Source organism: Vombatus ursinus, unplaced genomic scaffold (assembly GCF_900497805.2).
Source record: "Vombatus ursinus unplaced genomic scaffold, bare-nosed wombat genome assembly UNPS02014797.1, whole genome shotgun sequence".
In the NCBI taxonomy this organism is placed as follows: Eukaryota; Metazoa; Chordata; class Mammalia; order Diprotodontia; family Vombatidae; genus Vombatus; species Vombatus ursinus.
In genome coordinates this window covers 15311092-15330289 of record NW_020954575.1, presented here as the reverse complement: position 1 = coordinate 15330289, position 19198 = coordinate 15311092, and the positions used below count along the sequence as shown (strand labels likewise).

The window sequence follows — 19198 nt, the reverse complement described above, 5'->3', positions numbered from 1 at the left end:
AAAAAAGAAAGAAAGAAAGAAAGAAAGAAAGGAAGGAAGGAAGGAAGGAATATGGGAGGGAGGGAAGGAAGGTAGGAAGGTAGGAAGGAAGGAAGGAAGGAAGGAAGAAGAAAAAGTTGAATTTTTATGGTAGCCCAAAACTGGAAACAAAAGGGGTGTCTATGGATTGGGAATGGTTAATCAATTTGGTACATAGTGTGTTATCATTAAAGGAAAGAGGACAATATTTGAAGTCAAAGAGTTTGAATCCCATCTCAGCCTCTTGTTACCTGACTGACCCTGGGCAAGTCACTTAACCTCTATGATCCTTTCTCCTTATGTATTTAATGAAGAAGTTAGAGGGAAAATGAAGGAGGAAAGCATTTTTATAGTATCTATTATATGCCAGGCAGGACAGCTAGGTGGATAGAGAGCTGGGCCTGGAGTCAACAAGACTCATTCATCTTCCTGAGTTCAAATCTGCCCTTAGACACTTACTATCTGTGTGGCTCTAGGCAAGTCACTTAACTCTGTTTGCCTCAGTTTTCTCATCTGTAAAAAGAGCTGGAGGAGGAAGTGGCAAATCACTCCAGCAACTTTGCCAAGAAAACCCCAAATGGGGTCATGAAGGTTTAGACATGACTGAAATGACTGAACAACAGCATATACCAAACACGTTATAAATATTATCTCATTTGATTCTCACAACAACCCTGCAAGGTAGGTGCTGTTATTATCCCAATACAGCTGAAGAAACTGAGGTAAACAGAGGGTAAGTGACTGGTCCAGGGTCACATTGCTAGTAGAGTGTCTGAGGTTGGATTTGAACTCAGGTCTTCCTGGCTCTAGGCCCAGCCCTCTATCTACTACACCACCTCTAAATTAGCATTAGGCTATATGACCTCAAAGGTTCCTTCTGGAGCTAAACCTGTGATGAAATAGGAATGTTTGAGATAGGGACCAGCCTTGTGATTTCACTGGTATAGGGAATAACCAGTGAGGAAGCTGCCTGTAACAAAGCAGATCAACACTTTGTGTTCAACAGTTAGTCTTAGAGAGTTGCCTAAGGCAACCACTTAAGAGGTTAAAAGACTTGTCCAGGGTCACACAGCCAGTGTGTGTCAGAGGTGAAACCTGAACCCAGATCTTTCTGGCTTTGAGATGAGCTCCTTTCCATTATCCCATGCTGCCTCCATATATGAAGGTAATAAAAATATTATTGTACCATAAGAAATAAAGAAGATAAGAAATTTAGAGAAACATGAATTATGAATTAATTCAGACTGAAGGAAGTAGATCCACTAGAATAATATACCCAGTGGCTACAATAATGTGAAAAGACAGCTGTTAAATATAATGACCAATGCTGCCTCTACAGGGCAGAAAAGGAAATATACCTCCCTCTTCTCCAAGAAGTGTGGGAATATGGATTCCAAAATATTGCATATGCTGGGTTAGCTAGTTATGCTTAACTTTTTTCTTTGTTACACAACACAGTTCTATAGCAGATAGGGATTATATGATGAGAAAATTAAGATTGATCCTGCATCATTTTCTTATTGATCCTATTTACAAGTAATTGATTTAGGCCAGTAACTACTTACATCATGGTTCTTTGTCTCTAAACTTAATTCAGAGTTCAGCTGGCCTGTAATGGATAAAATTTTTAAAATTTAGCTCTTCTTGCCTCAAGGGAGTTTGCTAACCTTGGGGAATGTGTGAGAAAACAAAGGAGTTTGGGCCTGATAGCTTTACTCCACCAAGCTATTCTTTTTTTTTTTTTGCAAGGCAATTGGGGTTAATTGACTTGCCCAGAGGCACACAGCTAGTGAGTGTGATGTGTCCGAAGCTGGATTTGAACTCAGGTCCTCCTGACTCCAGGACCGGTGCCACCTAGCTGCCTCTCCACCAAGCTATTCTTCAAGCATGTCTGGTTTGCTGTCCAAAAGTCTGGCCTGCTGTCTCCCACCTGTGCTCAAACAATGAGCATTTCTTAGTAACATGAGAGAAGGGAGGGTCATTGCTAGCCCCCATCACCAAACTTCCAATCAATCACCTTGTTTCCCACATCTCAGCTCTGTAACCATTAATACATTCAATACTCTGTACCAAACAGGGGACTGATCTGAACCAAGAGGAAGTACACAATGGGGCAGACACATGGGGGTAGACATGGACACAGACAAGAGAGGACAGGCTGCATGCAGGGTGTGGGGGGTGGGGAGCAGGGACAGACCTGAGGCATCCCAGTGCAGACAAATGGAAGACAAACACTCCTGGACAGTGGAGGGAGGGGGTTGACAGAGAGGGGCAAAGGTCTTCTCTCTCAGAGTCAGAGGTCTTAAGCCAAGCACCCAGTCAAGTGGCAGCAATGGCAATGGTGGTCTTTCTGCATGTCGGTTCTTCTGCTTTTTAAAATTTTTTTAAGGTTTTTTTGGGGGGAGGGTGGGAGGGAGGCCATGGACCCCAAGCCAAGGAGCAGTAGCAGGAGCAGGGAGAGCACAGTACTGTACAGTAAAGTGAACATATGTGGTTTTTTTGGAATGTGTATTTTTTTCAAAATTCTTTATGTAAAGTCAAATTTGCAAAATGAAAATTTACAAAAAGTGAGAACTATCTATAAATGGAAATGTTAGCAATTGAACCAGGACTCATGACTCCAGGGCCAATATTCCTTCTTCTACACATTACATGTACTATAGCACACAATGTTTCTAAAATGAAGAATAAAATAAAGAAATGCAGGTGCCACTCAGTGACCCTGTGTTAAAGAGTGCTTATTCACTCTATTAAGAAAAATAGTAGGGACAACTAGGTGGAACAGTGGATAGAACACCAGCCCTGGAGTCAGGAGGATCTGAGTTCAAACCCAACCTCAGACATTTGACACTTACTAGCTACGTGACCCTGGACAAGTCACTTAACCCCAACTGCCTTGCAAAAAAAATAAAATAAAATAAAAAAATATATATATATACACATATGTGTGTATATGTATATGTATATGTATATGTGTGTATATACATATACATATATACATATACATACACATACACATATGTATAAAGCCTGAGTGCACAGAAACCTAGAAATTGTAGTTGGACCCTAAGCTATACACACCTATAGGTCAAGAGTTCCTAAGCTTTTTCAGTCTCCATACCCCTTAGTTTTCAGTAAACTTTGCCATACCCCCTATTAAATATGAAAGGAAATAATTTTCTGTAGTTTACTGTGTGTGTGTTACACACACAAGAAATGAAATAGAGAAAAATTATTTTCAATTAATTAAGTCATTTCAATAAGATAATATAATTATTTACCAAATATTCTCCTCACCCCTCGACAAGCTTCCTGCACTCCCTGGGCGTACACATGCCCCAGGCTTGGAACCCCTGCTATAGGCAGAAATAGAGAACCAACAAGATGAAGTTGTGACTACACCTCCCAGAATTCATTGAGAATCAGCACTTTGGCCAGCAACAGGCCTTTTCTCTGTGCCAATACCACACCATTTATCTGGGGGAAAGTCTAATTCTGGTTGCTGCACTGTGCCAGAAAGATTGTTTTCCAACCAGGTTTAAAGCCCGGCTCTGGCACTTTATTATGTGCCTATAGACAAATCACCTAAACTTTCTAAACTTCAGTTTTCTGATCTGCAAAATGGAGATAATATTTGTGCCACTTGACTCAAAGAGTTCATAGAATGATGCTTTTAGAGCTGGAAGGGACCACAGATATCATCTCATCCTAGCCCCTCATTTTACAGATGAGGAAACTAAAACCCAGGAAAGTTAGGTGACTTGCTCAAGGTCACACAGGTAATAAGTGTAAGAGATAGGGTTCAAATCCAGATCCTCTGTTTCCAGAACCATGACTTTTTCAACTGTACCAAGAGTTTGGGAGGAGACTTTAAAGCCTTATATAAATGTGTGGAAGCTTCCTGCAGACAAGGACTGTACCTTTCTTCTGCCTTTGTTTCTCCAGCTCCTAGGATAGCACTTGCCATAGTGGGTGCTTGTTGAATTGAATTCAGTTCAGTTCAGTTCAATTGAGCTGAGTTGAACTAAATTGAATTGAATTGCTGTTGAAACAAGTAAAGTCGGCATTATAAGAGTTCCAAAATATTGGCCACCACAGACCCAATTTTAGAGTGGATGTGACTTTAGTGGCTATCTTGTCCACCTTCTCTCCGAGAATGTATCCTCACTAGAACACACCCAACAAGGGTTCATCTGCCCTTTGCTCAAAGATGTCCAGTGAAGAGAAGCCCACCACTTTCCAAGACAGCCCATTCCACCATTAGTTCTAACTGTGAGGAAGTTTCTTCCAAGAGTAACCCTGAATTTGCCTCTATGAAACTTCCACATATTCTCCTCTGGGGTCATGTAGAACAAAGCTAACTTCTTTTCCACTTAAACATGTGTCAAGTACTTAGAGAGGATTCTTTGTGCTTCCCCAAGCCTTCTCTTCTTCAAGCTAAACATTCCCAGTTCCTTTGACTGCTCTTTATGTGGAGGTCATCCTGATTACTCTCCTCTGGTCACTCTCTAACTTCTCAGGGTCAGTCCTTTCTTAAATGTGTTATGCAGAACTGAACACAATATTCCCATTACTGACTCAAATGGAGCTTGCAGTCTACTATATTAAAGCTTTGTTAAGAATGCCTTCTGAAGAGGATGTTGTACTCAGTGTAAGTGTGTGGGAGAAGGTCTAAGAACCTTCGTACTAATGCAGGACCCCCTCCCCACCCACCTTCAACATCCCTGACAGTCTTCCAGCTGCAGCTTGACACAACCCAGCACCTACTACAGCTCCCTGCATACAGAAGACACAATGTTTTTCCATGTTGAATTTCTGTGTATCATCTGGAACTGTCCTACATTCTGATTATACCTGACTTTATTGTCTACTTTCACTCATATAACATGTAAAGTAGGTGACAATCAAGCAAGGCTGAGTAGAACCCACAACAGAGAAGAAACCCACAAACACCCCCTTACGTGGGACAGCAACGCCATATTGCTGGGGATTCTCAGCCACCACCTTCTGTTTTAGCTCATTCAGCCTGGCTCCCACAGAACCTGCAGAAAGTGAACATGAAGTTAACAAGAGACCCAGTCCCCTTTCTTGAATCCCAGTGGTCCTGTCCCCTAAAGAAAATCACTCACCAATTAGGACAACCAGTCGATGTCTTTCCCCAGGCTGATGCTGGTACTTGGTCACTTCTTCGTATGTCAGGAGCTCAGGAGGCTCTGGCACTTTGCCTTCATTTTGGCTGTTAGGTCTCTCTTTTCGGCTCAACCTGAAGCTCCTCCGGAGCCCAGCTGAGGAGTGAGAAGAGAATATTAAACCAATCTGGATCCAACCCTGAAGGAATTCTCCTAGCCAACACCCTCCAGCCTTCCCTCTTAGGGCATGAGATACTATCCTGCTTACTATGCTAAAGTGTGGGTATGAGTAGGGAGACCCCGAAGAGAATATTTCCCACTGAATAGAACCACCCCAATCTCTTGCCTCAAAAAAAGAATGGGAGTTTCTAAGGTCATTTAAAAACCTCACCCCTCTAAGTTAGCCCCTCTTCCTGAGCAGTCCTGGAGAAAGTCATTTAATTGTGCTGACTGATCCACCATAAATTTATGCTATCTTATCTCACTGTTGCAAGGAAATCTGTTTACTCTTCCCTAATGGTCTTGCTAACACATTCCCCACAGAAGTTGTTCCAAACCTCTTCTTTCCTCAAGCCTCCTATATCACTGCCTCTCCACTCCCTCTTAGCTGAGTATCTCCACTTATGCTTGACTTCTCACTCTCCCTCACACCCCATATCCAATCAGTTGCCAAGTATTGTTGATTCTAACCCCACAAATTCTCTCACAGCTGTCCTCTTCTCTCTGCTCCATAGCTCAACACCCCAGTTCAGGTCCTTATCATCTTTTCCTGGATGATTGCAATATCCACACATCACCCCCCTCTCCAAAACATTCTCCATACAACCATCAAGATACTGATTATATTCCCAAAGCAGAGATCTGGTCATGTCATTCCCCAACTCAGAAAACTCCAGTGTCTCCTTATTTTTCCCCCTTAGGTTAAATTACAGACTTTTCTGTTGAGCATTCAAAGCCCTTTACAATCCAGCTCCACTGACTATGCCTTGCTCCCCTTCACACACAGGAAATTCCACCTCCTGCTCTGAACCTTCTCACAGAACCCCATACTTAAAATGCACTCATCCTCGCTTCCACCTCTTAAAACCCTTAGTTGTTTTTTTTATTTTTCAAATCACAGCTCAAACACTATCTCCCACAAGATACCTTTGCTAGTGCCTCCTACCCAGATCTAATTACCTTGTGCTGACACTGTGCATATTTTGTATTTATTTAAATGTGTATATAATGTGTTTCCAAAGCATACAAACTCTTTGAGGAGAGGTGTTTTTTTTTTCTTCTTCATCTCCAGTGCCTACCATAAGTGGCTGGCACATGGTAGGCATTTAAAAATGTGTGTTGATTGGTTGCCCTTCTTACACCCACAAGGCCTGCAGGGGTCTGAGATCACAGGGACTTCAGAAGCCAGCTGGCCCAGGGACTTTTCACCTTTTTGTGTGTAATGGACCCCTGTGGCACTCTAGCAAAGCCCATGAAGTCCTTTTCAAAATTTAATGGTGAAATTTTTAATAATTAAAGGAAATGCTAAATTTTAATTAGAAGTCAGTGAAAATTAAGATGTAAATTTTTCCCACTCAAGTTCATGGACTCCCTAAAATCTATGGACCCCAGGTTAGGAACTCCTGGTTTAATGACTTCCAGAGAGGGGAAATCTACACCCTCCCAAGGCAGCCCAGTCTACCTCTGCACAGCTGTAATTGCTAGGACTTTACATTTATTTGCCTCTTTCCATCTCCCACTCAATGCTCCTAGTTCTGCCCTCTGGGCTGGCCAAGCCCACCAAGTCTAATCCCTCTTCCCAGTGACAGCCCTTCCAATTTAAGGCAGCTACCACGCACCATCTGATTTTTCTCTGCTTCATACTAACTTAACACCACCCCCATATCCCCCAATTCCCTCAAGTAAATAAATGATGGGGAACCTGCAGCCTCAAGGCCACACGTAGCCCTCTAGATCCTCAAGTGTTCCCCTTTGACTAAATCCAAACTTCACAGAACAAATCCCATTAACAGAAGGATTTGTTCTGTAAAATGCGGATTCAGTCAAAAGGCCGAACCCAAGGACCTAGAAGGCCATATGAGGCCTCCAGGTCACAGGCTGTCCACCCACTCGAGGTGATTCCTCAAAAAAAAAACCAAGAAAGGTAATGTCGGGAGAGGATGGGGTAGAAGGAACCTTTACACCTTCATCCTCTGTGGTGACAGAGAAAGCAATGAAGCCATGGCTCTACCACTCATCTGGTGTCTGAAGCCACATCCGGTGGCTCTGCTTTTGCTTCCCTTTTAGATGTGGCTGCATGAGGCACTGCCTACACCTGAGTCCTTAGCAGGAGATATGGGATCCTCACCGATGTAATGTCCATTGAAGTAACCCTCACAGTCACAGTTCTCTGTAAATGAAAAAGAAAAAGCGCATGGAAATAAGATCCAGGTACAGCAGGGGATGAGCCTCCCCTGCAGTGAGAGGGACAAACTCACATCCCAGAAGGGGCTATAGGAGCTGAAAGTTGGGCAGCAAAGAAATCACTCCAAATCTGCTCATTTGCATAGGACCTGAGGGAAATTAGACGAGGCCCTCTGGCAGAGGACCCAGAAGGAAGTCAGGTAGAAATCTCGCTGGGCGGCAGCCTGGATTGCTCTCATGTGACTGTGGTGAACTTGTTGATTGTCTGGTGTTAGCCCCCAAACAGCATTTCTATATAGGTTATCCCAAAAGCTCTAATAGCTTAATGCTGTGCTAAGGCTTTGGAGATAACCGGTCATCAGTGACCAGCCCACTCCCCTACCTGAGCTAGAGAACACTTTCTTAGTCTCCCTCAGTTGGCAGAATCAAGGATCAAGTCAGGTTCAAGGAAGAATTTTAATACAGAGGGAAAATACAACCCTTCCACCCAACACTCCTTCTTGTCCTCTCCCAATTATCCAAAGGAATATCTTAGGACACTTGGGAGGTAGGGTAGGGGAACAGGAAGGACACCAACACATTTAGATAGGCTGAGACAATCTTCAGCTTGCTAGGAAATCAGAGGAACTTCCAGAGTCAAAAGATCTAGAGCCAGAAGGTGCCTGAAAAATCACAGTCTAAATCTCTATTTTTACAAGCGAGGAAACTGAGTCCCAGAGAGATGAAGCAAGTTGCCTGGGAGTTAACAGCAGACTCACGATTTGAACCCAAATCTGACTTCAAATTCTGGTGCATATTCCAGTATACTATTCTATTTCTCATCTCTCCCAACCCTTTTATCTTATAAATGAGGGAAATGAGGCCTTGAAAGATGGAGTAACTTGTCCAAAGTCACACATGCAGCAGAACCTAGAGTTGGATGTGAATCCAGTTACGCTGTTTCTCCAGAAAAAGATGTGTAAACAGCAGAAGAGACTATGCAGGCAGCACAGAATAGTTGCTGGGGGGGGGGGGGTTAAACATCACATAATTTGTGAACAGCTGTCATACATTGGAAGGGAATGAAGAGGAGGGCAGAGGCTAGTTCTCCCCTAAGCCAAAACAAATGCAGAGCCTACCTTTATCACAAGACTGATCATCTTCCGTTTGCACAAAAGACAGATAAAGTAGAGTTAGAAGGCAGAAATGTGGGCAAGACAGCCCACAGCTGAGAGCCATCAGATCCTTGGGTGTCTAAGAAACTCTCCGTATGTCCCCTTTTCCTCTGCCCCAGCAAACCAGTGACCTGAACTGAAATGGATTATTAAACCCAGCAACCTTGGTTTAATTAGTTTCTCTCTGTTTGGCTCATTAAAAGCCCAGAGGAAACCAACTTCATTACATGCATCTTAAGCAGCCTGATTGAAGCTAATTTATTCATGGGCACCTTTTGTTTGTCTGTAATTTCCTGGGGACAGCTTTTAACCAGGGACACTTCGATATTGGTTTCAAGGTTTGCCTTAAAAACATGCAAAAACTTGGTAACCACAGAAGGGAAAAGGGTCTTATTGCCTCCTTTCTGAGGGACTTGAACTACTTCTGACCTCAGAGAACCTATTTCCATTCTGAACTCTCCACCAATTCAGATGTCAGCAGGTCAAAGACAAGAGACAGAAAAGTACATGTGTTTGCCAGAACATCTGAAGATCACACCAGCCCATCCCCAGCACCCAGGGAGCCTTAAATAGCTAGGGCGATGTTCGTTCTGGGGTGGAAGAAGATAGTAAAACACTCCCCCTTCTTATACTTTTCCCCCTCAACTAGATCAGCTAGATGTACAATGGATAGGGCATTGGCATCAGGAAGACCTGAATTCAAATCCAGTCTTACACACTTACTAGCTGTGAGACCCTAGGCAAGTCCCTTAACCTCTACCTTGGTTTCTTCAACTGTAGAATGGAGATAATAATAGCACCTACCTCCAAGTGTTGTTGTGAGGATCAAATGAAATAGTATTTGTAAAGCACTTAGCACAGACCTTGGCATACAGTAGGTACTTAATAAATGCTTTTTCCTTTCCTTCCACTGTTAACTCTAACCTGGGGACCTTTACAACTGCCATGTTTCCACTCCATTGTAAATTATTCCCTTCTTCTGTCCCTTCCAATCCTTTCCTGCCCTTCCTACCAAAACCTCATGATAAGATAGCCAGAACACCTGAGGTCATCCAATCATAGAATGTTAGAATGAGAAGGGACCTTAAAACCCATCTAGTCCAATCCTATAATTTCATAATGATGATGATGATGATAATGGTGATGATAGCATTTATATAGCACTTTAAGGCTTGTAAACCTCTTTAAAATTATTATCTCATTTTATCCTCACACCTCTAGGAGGTGGGTGCCATTATCATCCCCATTCTACAATTGAAGAAACTGAGGCAGACAAAGATGAAGTGACCTACCCAGGGTCACTCAGCTAGTGATCTGAGGCAGAACTTGAACTCAGGTCTTCCAGACTCCAGGTTTAGCCCTCTATCCCCTCTACCACAGGGAAGGGAAGCATTTAAGGTTACAAAGTTAGCTAACAAGTGAATAGCCAAGACCAGCACCCAAGATCTCCTAACCCCCAATCTACTGCTTTTCCCACTGTGTGGAAATGGATTTATTATTTACTTCCTGTTTTCTTCTCCAGTGTAGATGTTAACTCATTCTTTTGCAGGGTTTTCAGCTTTACAAAGCACTCTCCCCATAACAACCTCATGAGGGAGGTCATGCAAGTATTGTCATGCCCATTTTAGAGATGAGAAAATTGAGGCTCAGAGAGATGACATGACTTGCCCATGGTCACAAAGCCAAGCAGTGTCAGAGTTGGCATTTGTACACTCATCCATTAGAGTGTAAGTTCATTGGGAATAAGGATCATTTCCTTCTTTGTACTTGTATCCCCAGCCAATGTCATAGTCCCTGATACTTAGTAAGTGCTTTGGAAATACTTGTTGACTAATCCAGTTGATGGAACAAATTGCCTAATTCCAAGTCCAAAGCTCTTTCCATTTAGCCATGTTGGGCTTCCTCCCTCTGGACCTAGGCCCCAAGAGTGTCTCTCCCTGGGGCAGAAACATTCTCTGGTGAAATTCTCCCTGCAAACCCAACTTACACAATGGTTTCTTGATGCTCCTGGGGCTCTGCAAAGTACCCATGGCTCTCCTGTAGGTCAAACGCCTGTGGAAGGATGCAAAGGGTTATCTGGGATTGAGGGATCGGTGGAAAGAAAGGACCTAAGGAGCTGAAGACCAGGTGGCAAACACCTGATACCAGCATTTGTTGTGGAGTGAATGCTAAGTGACCTTCCTTAGACCATCAAGAGAGTTTTCAAGGGAGTTGGTTGGAATGCTGATAGAGGCAGGACAGAGAGAATTCAGATTTGGCCCCAGGCCCCTGTTCCCTCTAGATCAAGTGCTCCTTATGTGGCCTATTACTTGGGTATCCTATCGTAGCAGAGTATTCCAGGAGAGGAGGCTAAGGAACCTGCCAATTCATCAGGAAAATTTTCGCATACCCTTCAACAGGAATCAGCTATATATTTAAGTTCTTGCATTTCTAAAATAAGATTAATAACTCTTTTGCTAATTTAATTATTTTAATTAATACTACTAATAACCTTAATACTTATAGCTCTTTAAGACTTTTAAAGCATTTAACAAATATCATCTCATTTGATCATCACAGTAACCCTGTTATATAAATGCTGTTGTTGCTGTTACTATTTTGAGACTGGGTCTCCATATTTTGCCCTGGTTGGAAGTTGAAGTACAGCAACCACCCACAGGCCCCACTACTGATCTGCTTGGAAGCTTTGACATGTTCCTGTTTTAACCTGGCTCGGTTCACTCCTCCTGAGGCAGCCTGGTGGCCCTCCACTTTTTTTTTTTGCAGTGGGTGGGGAAAGGAGGAATCTTGGGAGGTACCCATATTAGTGCAGACCCCTGATCAGCTTTAGTCCTACTGCAGCTCAGAACTCTACACTCAAATTATCAAACAAGATCAGCCTCCCCATCAGCTGGAATTACAAACCTGATACCAGCCACCAGATACCAGCCACTATGCCCTGAGGTGGATGCTATTATTATCTCCATTTTACAGGTAAGGAAATCGAAGCACAGGGAGGTTAAATGACTTGCCTAGGGTCACACTGGTAAGTAAGTGTCTGAGTTAGGATGCAAACCCAGGTGTTCCTGATCTCATGACTAGCACTCTCTCTATTGCCTTGTATGCAGTAGGATTGAAATAGTAACAATATAGCTGACATTTACACAGCACTTTAAGTTATATATATTTGTATGTATATATACATGTATGTGTGTATTTATATATGTACATGTGTATGTATATATACTGTGTTTATGTGTGTATATGTGTTTCTATCTGCGCCTTATATGTATGTGTGTTTACATGTGTCTGTACATGTATCTGTATGTTTATGTATGTTTGTATATATTTATATATGCATATATGTATGTGTGTTTATATATACATGTGTGCGTATCTATATGTGTTCATAGACATATCTCTTTCCATATATAAATATATACATATACATACACACACGCACACACACATATACATCTCACTTGACTGATGTATACATCTCACTTGACTAATCAACCAGCAAGCATTTATTTAGCATTTACTATGTTCCAGCAACTGTTCTAAGAACCAGGGATACAATAACAAAAAGACAAGATGAAACATTCCCCCTCTTCAAAGAGTGTCCATGCTATTGGAGTAGATCATGCATACACATAATGGCATATACACAATGTATACAAAATGAATACCAGGTAATGGAGGAGGGGGAGGGAAGTACCAAAGATATCATTACCCCCATTTTAGAGAGGAAAAAGCTGGAGTTCAGAACATTTAAGTGACTTGCCAATGTTCTGATACTTACACAGCCAGTTCGTATCAGGGGCAGGATTAAAACTTGGGTCTTTCTGACATTAAGCCCACTATTTTTAATCACTCTTCAGTGCCACATTCATGGCCTCCCTCTCCCAGCTCTGCTAGATACCAGATGACTGACAAGATAGACCCACCTTTCTTGGAACTGCTTGGAGGGAATGAGGCCGGCTCGGAGGTTGGTGTCCCCCACACGCTTCGCTTGCCACCATATGGGGTCATCTTGGCTCACCACTTCAAGGATGTGCCTCCTCTGAAAAGGCAACCCTGCCTCCTGACAGGGGATGGCTTTGTCCTCCCTGGGGTTGTACTGGAAGAGAGCCCTCATGAATACCTGAGGAGGGAGAAGAATCTTGGAGTGAGATTCCCAGACCCATCTGCCAAGGGGAACCTCCTTCATAGCCAAGAGGAAATGAGGGGGAGGAAGGAAGAGGAAGACACAATTAGCTGGATGATCAACCTTTGAAAAAATCAATGTCTACATAATCTGTTGTCTAAACGATCCTGGTTTTACAGCCTCCTGGAAAAACTTCTATTTGGCTTTAGTGTCAAATGAGTTTGGCTTTTATTGGCCTATGTAGACCTAGTCTAGCCCTGAGCTTACAATGTGAAGTCTATGATAATAGAAGTACACTCTCCAGTAAAACAGTAATAGAAGGAGCTAGGGGGATCCTCAAGGTGATTACTGTCCTGTCTTCATTATCATTCTGGCTTTTTTTTTCTTATGTTTTGTTTTTAATGGCTAGGTTCTTGAGATCTTACATGACAATTTTTCTTGGAAGCAATATTTTCTGGTCTTGAAAAATATGCATATGATCTAGGTAAAGACCAAACTGTAATTAATGCTCACTGTAAGAGACCAAGGTTTAGCTTTGAGAATAGAAGATTAAGCAGAAACACAAATGTGTGAATTTGCTGATTGTTCTTTCTTCCTTTGTGGGTATCACTTATTGTTCAGTTAAGTCATAGATAAATTCCATTAATAGTCAGAAAATTAAAGAGCATGTTCCAACATAAACATTGGTGAAGAGAGATGACAGCAGTCCTCTTTAAGGGTTTTCAGAATACCAAAGACAGTATTTTAAAAGGCAATTACTAGTTATGAAAGCAAAAGAGTAATCACAAGCACAAATGGTCACTTTGTCAATTTCAAAGACCATTTCTAATGTACTAACAGCCAGCAAAGAAAAGAGAGTTCAGTTATTGTTCAGACATGTCTGACTCTTCATGACCCCATTTGAGGTTTTCTTGGCAAAGATGCTAGAGTGGTTCGCCATTTCCTTCTCCAGCTCATTTTCCAGATGAGGAAAATGAGGCAAATGAGATAAGTGACTTGCCCAAGGTCACAGAGCTAACAAGTGTCTGAGGCCAGATTTGAACACAAAAATAAAAGTCTTCCTGATTCCAGGCCCAGAAGTCAATCTGCTGTGCCAGTTAAATAAACAAATAAGAAATATCAACCATTGGAATATACTAATTTCTTGGTTGTTAATAACAATAATTATCATTATCATCATCATTATTATTATAGCTAACATTTATGGAGAAAGCACTTTATGGTTTGTAAAGCACTTGATATACGTTATGTAACAGCAACCCTGGAAGGTAGGTGCTATTATCACCCCCATTTTACAGATGGAAAAATTGAGACTGAGATAAGTTAAGGGGCTTGCTCAGAATCACACGGGAAGTAGGCCTCAGAGGCAGGATTTGAAATGCCTCTCAGGTCTTCTGAAATCAATATCCAACACTCCATCCCCAACACCATCTAGTGCAGCCTGATTGAAAATGGACATTAGTCATTTGAAATACAACATTTTAGCAGCTCTGTCCTGCCTCATCTCAACTTCCCTATGCTGCGGTCAGTCTCACATTCTAACCTGATGTGATCCCCTACCACTCTCTTCCCTAGGTAGAGATTCTGAGGGAGAACAAAATGAAATTGCTCACTTTGTTTCCAAACAAAGATCTCATTTACCTCAGTAGCCAAAATGGTTCTCCCTTCCAGTGGCAAAGTCAAATCATCTTGTGTGATATGCCAACCAGTAGGGATGTGGGTTAGACATGAAGAACATCCTGACTGTAACAGTGATGGAGATATTAGAACATGCCACTAAGAAAGAAGAGGGCCAGTTAGCTCAGGGTCTGTCTCACAGCATAAGTTATCTGTTAGAAAGCCATTTCACCCCCAACCCTCACCTCCCACCTCAATGAAGAGCCCATACCTTGCTGTCTTTTAATCGATCTTCTTCTTTGACAGCCGGGATGATTTTTAAAGTGATGGATCCTTGGGACTGGGCCTGAAAGGCAGAGAAGATGGAAATAGGTTGTCTTCCTAAATGGAGTTCAATTTTTTTTTCCATTCCTAAAAACTCAACTTGAAAAAGAAAAGAAGCCCGATGGATCAGGAAATGGCTAAAACAAATTATGGCATAGGAATGTGATGAAATATTCCTTGCCATCCTGTACAGCAAATAGGAAGAATTTGGAGAACTGTAGGAAGACTTACATGAACTGATGAAAAGTGAAGTAAGCTGAAATCAGCAAAAAACAATATACACAGTGACCACAACAAACAAAAAGAAAGAAAAGATCCAGCAAGGGAAGCCACGTGCTGTGGCTTGATGGCCACCCTTAGCTATGGAGAAGATATGAAGATGTGCATCTCCCTCCTGCTAGGTAGCACAGGGGATAGAGTGCTAGACTTGGAGCCAAGAAGATCTGAGTTCAAATCCAGGCTCAGGTATTTACTAACTGGGTGGCCTGGGCAAATCACTTAAGCTTTGTCAGCCTCAGTTTCCTCATCTGTAAAACAAGAGCAACAATAGCACCCACCTCCCAGGATTGTGGGAATCAAATGACATAACATAGACAAAGTGCTTTGTGAATCTTAAAGCACTCTAGATATTTGAGCTCTTTGGAAAGGTAAAAACTATGGAGTGCACCATGTTGTCAGATGTGGTCACTGGTTGGCTTGGTTTTGCTTTAATTGTTCTTTGATAGGGAAAGCTCATTGGGTGGGTAAGGGTGAGGTAATCTCAGAAATGACTGGGATGCAAGAAATAAACATCAATAAAACTAATTAACAAAGAAGGAAGGTGGAGGGGGAAAGGAGGGAAGTAGGGGGGAGAGAGAGAGAGAGAGAGAGAGAGAAGGAAGGAAAGAGAGAAAGGAAGGAAGGAAAAATGAAAAAAGGAGGAAGGAAAGAGAGGGAGGGAGGAAAGGAAGGAGGGACAAAGGAAGGAGAAGGAAAGAAAGGAAAACAAAACAAAGAAAAGAAAAGAAGCAGTTCTCCTAACTTTTCTCTGCATCTCCCTTAATAAAAAGTATCTACAAGTGAGAAAGATGCTCAGATTGCCTCCAGGAAGAATATGTTTGGATTTCAACTCTCTCTCCTGACAATGAATTCTTCAAAAAACTTCTTGTTGACACATTTTGTCCTTTACTGGATTTCAATTACTTTCTTCTCCTCTCCTACCTTCTCCATCAACTTTCCCCTCTTCCTCTATTTCTTCACTATTACCTACTAATACACAGTCTCTTGTTTTCCATTATTTAGGGGGTGTTTTCCAGGCTCCCCTCCCCAACCTCTTCTGATTGGCCTTCTACTTTCTGGTCACACCCCTCTCTTTTCTGTTTTCCTTAACTTTTCCTAGGCTGTTCTCCATCTTCAAGGCTAAAACCCCAACCCCACTGGTGAATGCCCTCCTTCTGACCAGTGGGACAAAATCATCCAGATTTTCTATCTGTAACCTGCTCTGACATCTAAAAGGAGAGAGGAGAGGAAATAAGCATGTATTAAGGATCAATGCCTACTATGTGCTAGGTATCACACTGAGCATTTTAACAAGTATCATCTAATTTGATCCTCACAACAATCTGGAGGGGTAGGTGCTATTATTATACCCATTTTACAGATGGGGAAACTGAGTCTCAGGTTGTGACTTGCCCAGAGTCACACAGCTAGTGTGGGAGCACTGGTTGTAAGTAGAGTTAGGTCACCCAGGTTCAAATCCTGTCTTTGCCATCTCATTCAATCAACAAGCATCTATTAAAGTGCCCTACTATGCTCTGGGCTCCATGCTAGGCCTTGGAGAGCAAAAGATGAAACGCTCACTACTTTTGTGACCTTGGGTAAGTCATTTCTCTGGGTCTCAGTTTCCTCATCTTGTGACCCAAAGGAATTGTGCTAGATGATCTCCTAATAGGTCCCTTTCAACTCTAAATTTAAACTGGATAAATTGGGTCACTTTACCTAAGGGAAACAGAGATAAGTTCCAGGAGATGGGAAGGGATAGAGAGGCCTTTGAAAACAGCCCATAGGGTTTAAGTTCCCTTCAAATCCCAGGCTTTCCAACCAGATCTCTCCAGAATCCTTCTAACTTTCACGCCTAGTGGAGTGTTTGAGGGACAGGATGGAAATGACATTTCACTTTAGCCTTACTCTCACCATGTTGGACAACTCAGGGTGTCCCAAAAGTCTTAGTGCAGTTTTAAGCTCTTAAAGGAAGACTTTTAGGATACTCCTCTATGTGTTGTTAATGATACCTCATATGCATTCACTTTACATTGTTTAAAGCTCTTTGAAGATTTAAACCATACAATTATCCTGTGAAGTTGACAGGGTACTCAACCCATTCTACAGATGAGAAAACAGATACAGAAAGATATGTGACTTGCCCAAGGTCATTTAATCCACAAACATTTTTAAGCCCTTACTATGTGTCAGGCACTGTGCTAAGCACTGGGCATACAGAGAAAGGCAAAACCAGTGGCTGTCCACAAGGATCTTACATTCACATGGGGGTGGAGTGGCAGAGTCAAAGTCACAAAATAATAGATCATGGGATTATAGACCTAGAGATGAAAGGGACCTCACAGGCCATTTAGGCAGACTCCCTCTTTTTACAAATGAGGAAACTGAGCCCCAGGGAAGTTAAAAGATTTGTTCAAGGTTTCACAGTTACTAGAAACAAGTGTCTTGACTCCCAGGCCAGAACTCTTGCTACTATACTATGTCGCCTTCCTCCTATGCTGCCACATTCCCCAGTCAGTCACTTAGTCAGAAAGCTGAACAATTTTTCTTACATCTCATTTTCCCCACCTGTAAAACGGGGGTAATAATACCTGTCCTTCAAATGTTGGAGGGGATGTGGGAAAAATGGGACACTAATGCATTGTTGGTGGAGTTGGGAACTGATCCCATCATTCTGGGAAGTAATTTGAAACTATGCCCAAAGGGCTATAAAACTGTACATGCCCTTTGACCCACAACTGGTTCTGTATCCAAAAGAGATCAAAGCAAAAGGAAAAATATTTGTATTTACAAAAATATTTAAGGCAGTTCTTTTTGTGGTAGAAAATTGGAAATTGAGAGGATGCCCATTAATTGGGGAATAGTTAAACAAGTTGTGGTATATGATTGTGATGAAATACTACTGTGCTATAAGAAATGATGAGCAGGATGCTCTCAGAAAAATCTGAAAAGACTTACATGGACTGATGTGAAGTGAAATGAGCAGAACCAGGAAAATATTGTGCACAGTAACAGCAATACTGTAAGATGATCAACTGTGAATGACTTAGCTATTCTCACCAATATTATGATCTAAGACAATTTCAAAGGACTCATGATGAAAAATGTTACCCATCTCCAGAGAAAGAATTGATGTCTTAATGCAGATCAAAGCATACTTCTTTAAACTTTACTTTTCTTGGGATTTGTTTTTGTCTGTGGTTTCTTTCACAACATGACTAATATGTAAGCATGTTTAGCATGACTGCACATGTATAATCTATATCAAATTGCTTACCTCAATTAGTGGAGAGAGGAGGGAGGGAATTTGGTACTCAAAATTTTTTTTTAAATGAACATTAAAAATTTTCACATGTGGTTGGAAAAAAAATAAAATATTAAAAAAAAATAATATCTGTCCTTCCTATTTAACAGGGTTGTTTTGAGGATGAAATAATCCCATACCAGCTTTGGCAGCAGTTAGAGATCACTCCCATAGAAATGGGAGAGTCTGAGCCTGGATGTGATGAGGAGGCAAGAGGATTGGATGAGAGGGGGAATGAGGGATAAGAAGTCGTGAGATCTGAGTCCAAATTCTCCTCCTGTCCCCTAGCCTCCCTTTTATACAGACTCTGTATCCTATAAATATTCCCTCTGCTAATTATCTCCAATTTATCTCATAAATATCTTGTTTGTACATAGTATTTACAATGTTGCTTTCCCCCATTAGACAGTGAGCTCCTTGAGGGAGAGGACTGTTCTTTGATTTTCTTTCTTTGCTTAGCACAATGACTGGCACATAGTAGGAACTTAATAAATGCTTGCTTACTGTTGACTGACGGTATGCTTACATTCACCCTGACTCCCTAGGGGTCCCAGAAAGTCATCGAGATGAAACACCTCCCAACAACCCCAAAGCAACACACACCAGAATTTGACTGATTTCATCCGGCCGCTTATGCAGGACCACAATCCCATTGACTTCCCTCAGCTCATCTCCAACATGCACCAAACCTGGAAAGAAGACAAAGCAGTCGATGAATCAAGGAGGAGGAATTGAGATCCCTCCCTTTCACCTAGTTACCCCAAACCTCCAGGATCCTGCCTTATCCCATAAAGCACCTATAAAAAAAGTCACCTTTGATGTTTTAAAAAGCAGCAACAGCTCACCATATTGCTTATTTAAAATA

General features: G+C 41.9%; 1 protein-coding gene across 1 annotated transcript in view; it reads right to left on the bottom strand.

Moving 5' to 3' along the window:
- The window catches only part of MPP3 (membrane palmitoylated protein 3), a 42266-nt gene that overhangs the window by 13762 nt on the left and 9306 nt on the right, over nucleotides 1-19198 (bottom strand). The window contains exons 8-15 of the mRNA XM_027870506.1: nucleotides 18937-19022; nucleotides 14719-14793; nucleotides 12631-12827; nucleotides 10692-10756; nucleotides 8669-8689; nucleotides 7495-7536; nucleotides 5148-5303; nucleotides 4980-5060 (exon numbers count right to left, since the gene is read on the bottom strand). Of these exons, the coding sequence (XP_027726307.1) occupies nucleotides 4980-5060; nucleotides 5148-5303; nucleotides 7495-7536; nucleotides 8669-8689; nucleotides 10692-10756; nucleotides 12631-12827; nucleotides 14719-14793; nucleotides 18937-19022 (723 nt within the window). The remainder of the gene's footprint in view (nucleotides 1-4979; nucleotides 5061-5147; nucleotides 5304-7494; nucleotides 7537-8668; nucleotides 8690-10691; nucleotides 10757-12630; nucleotides 12828-14718; nucleotides 14794-18936; nucleotides 19023-19198) is intronic.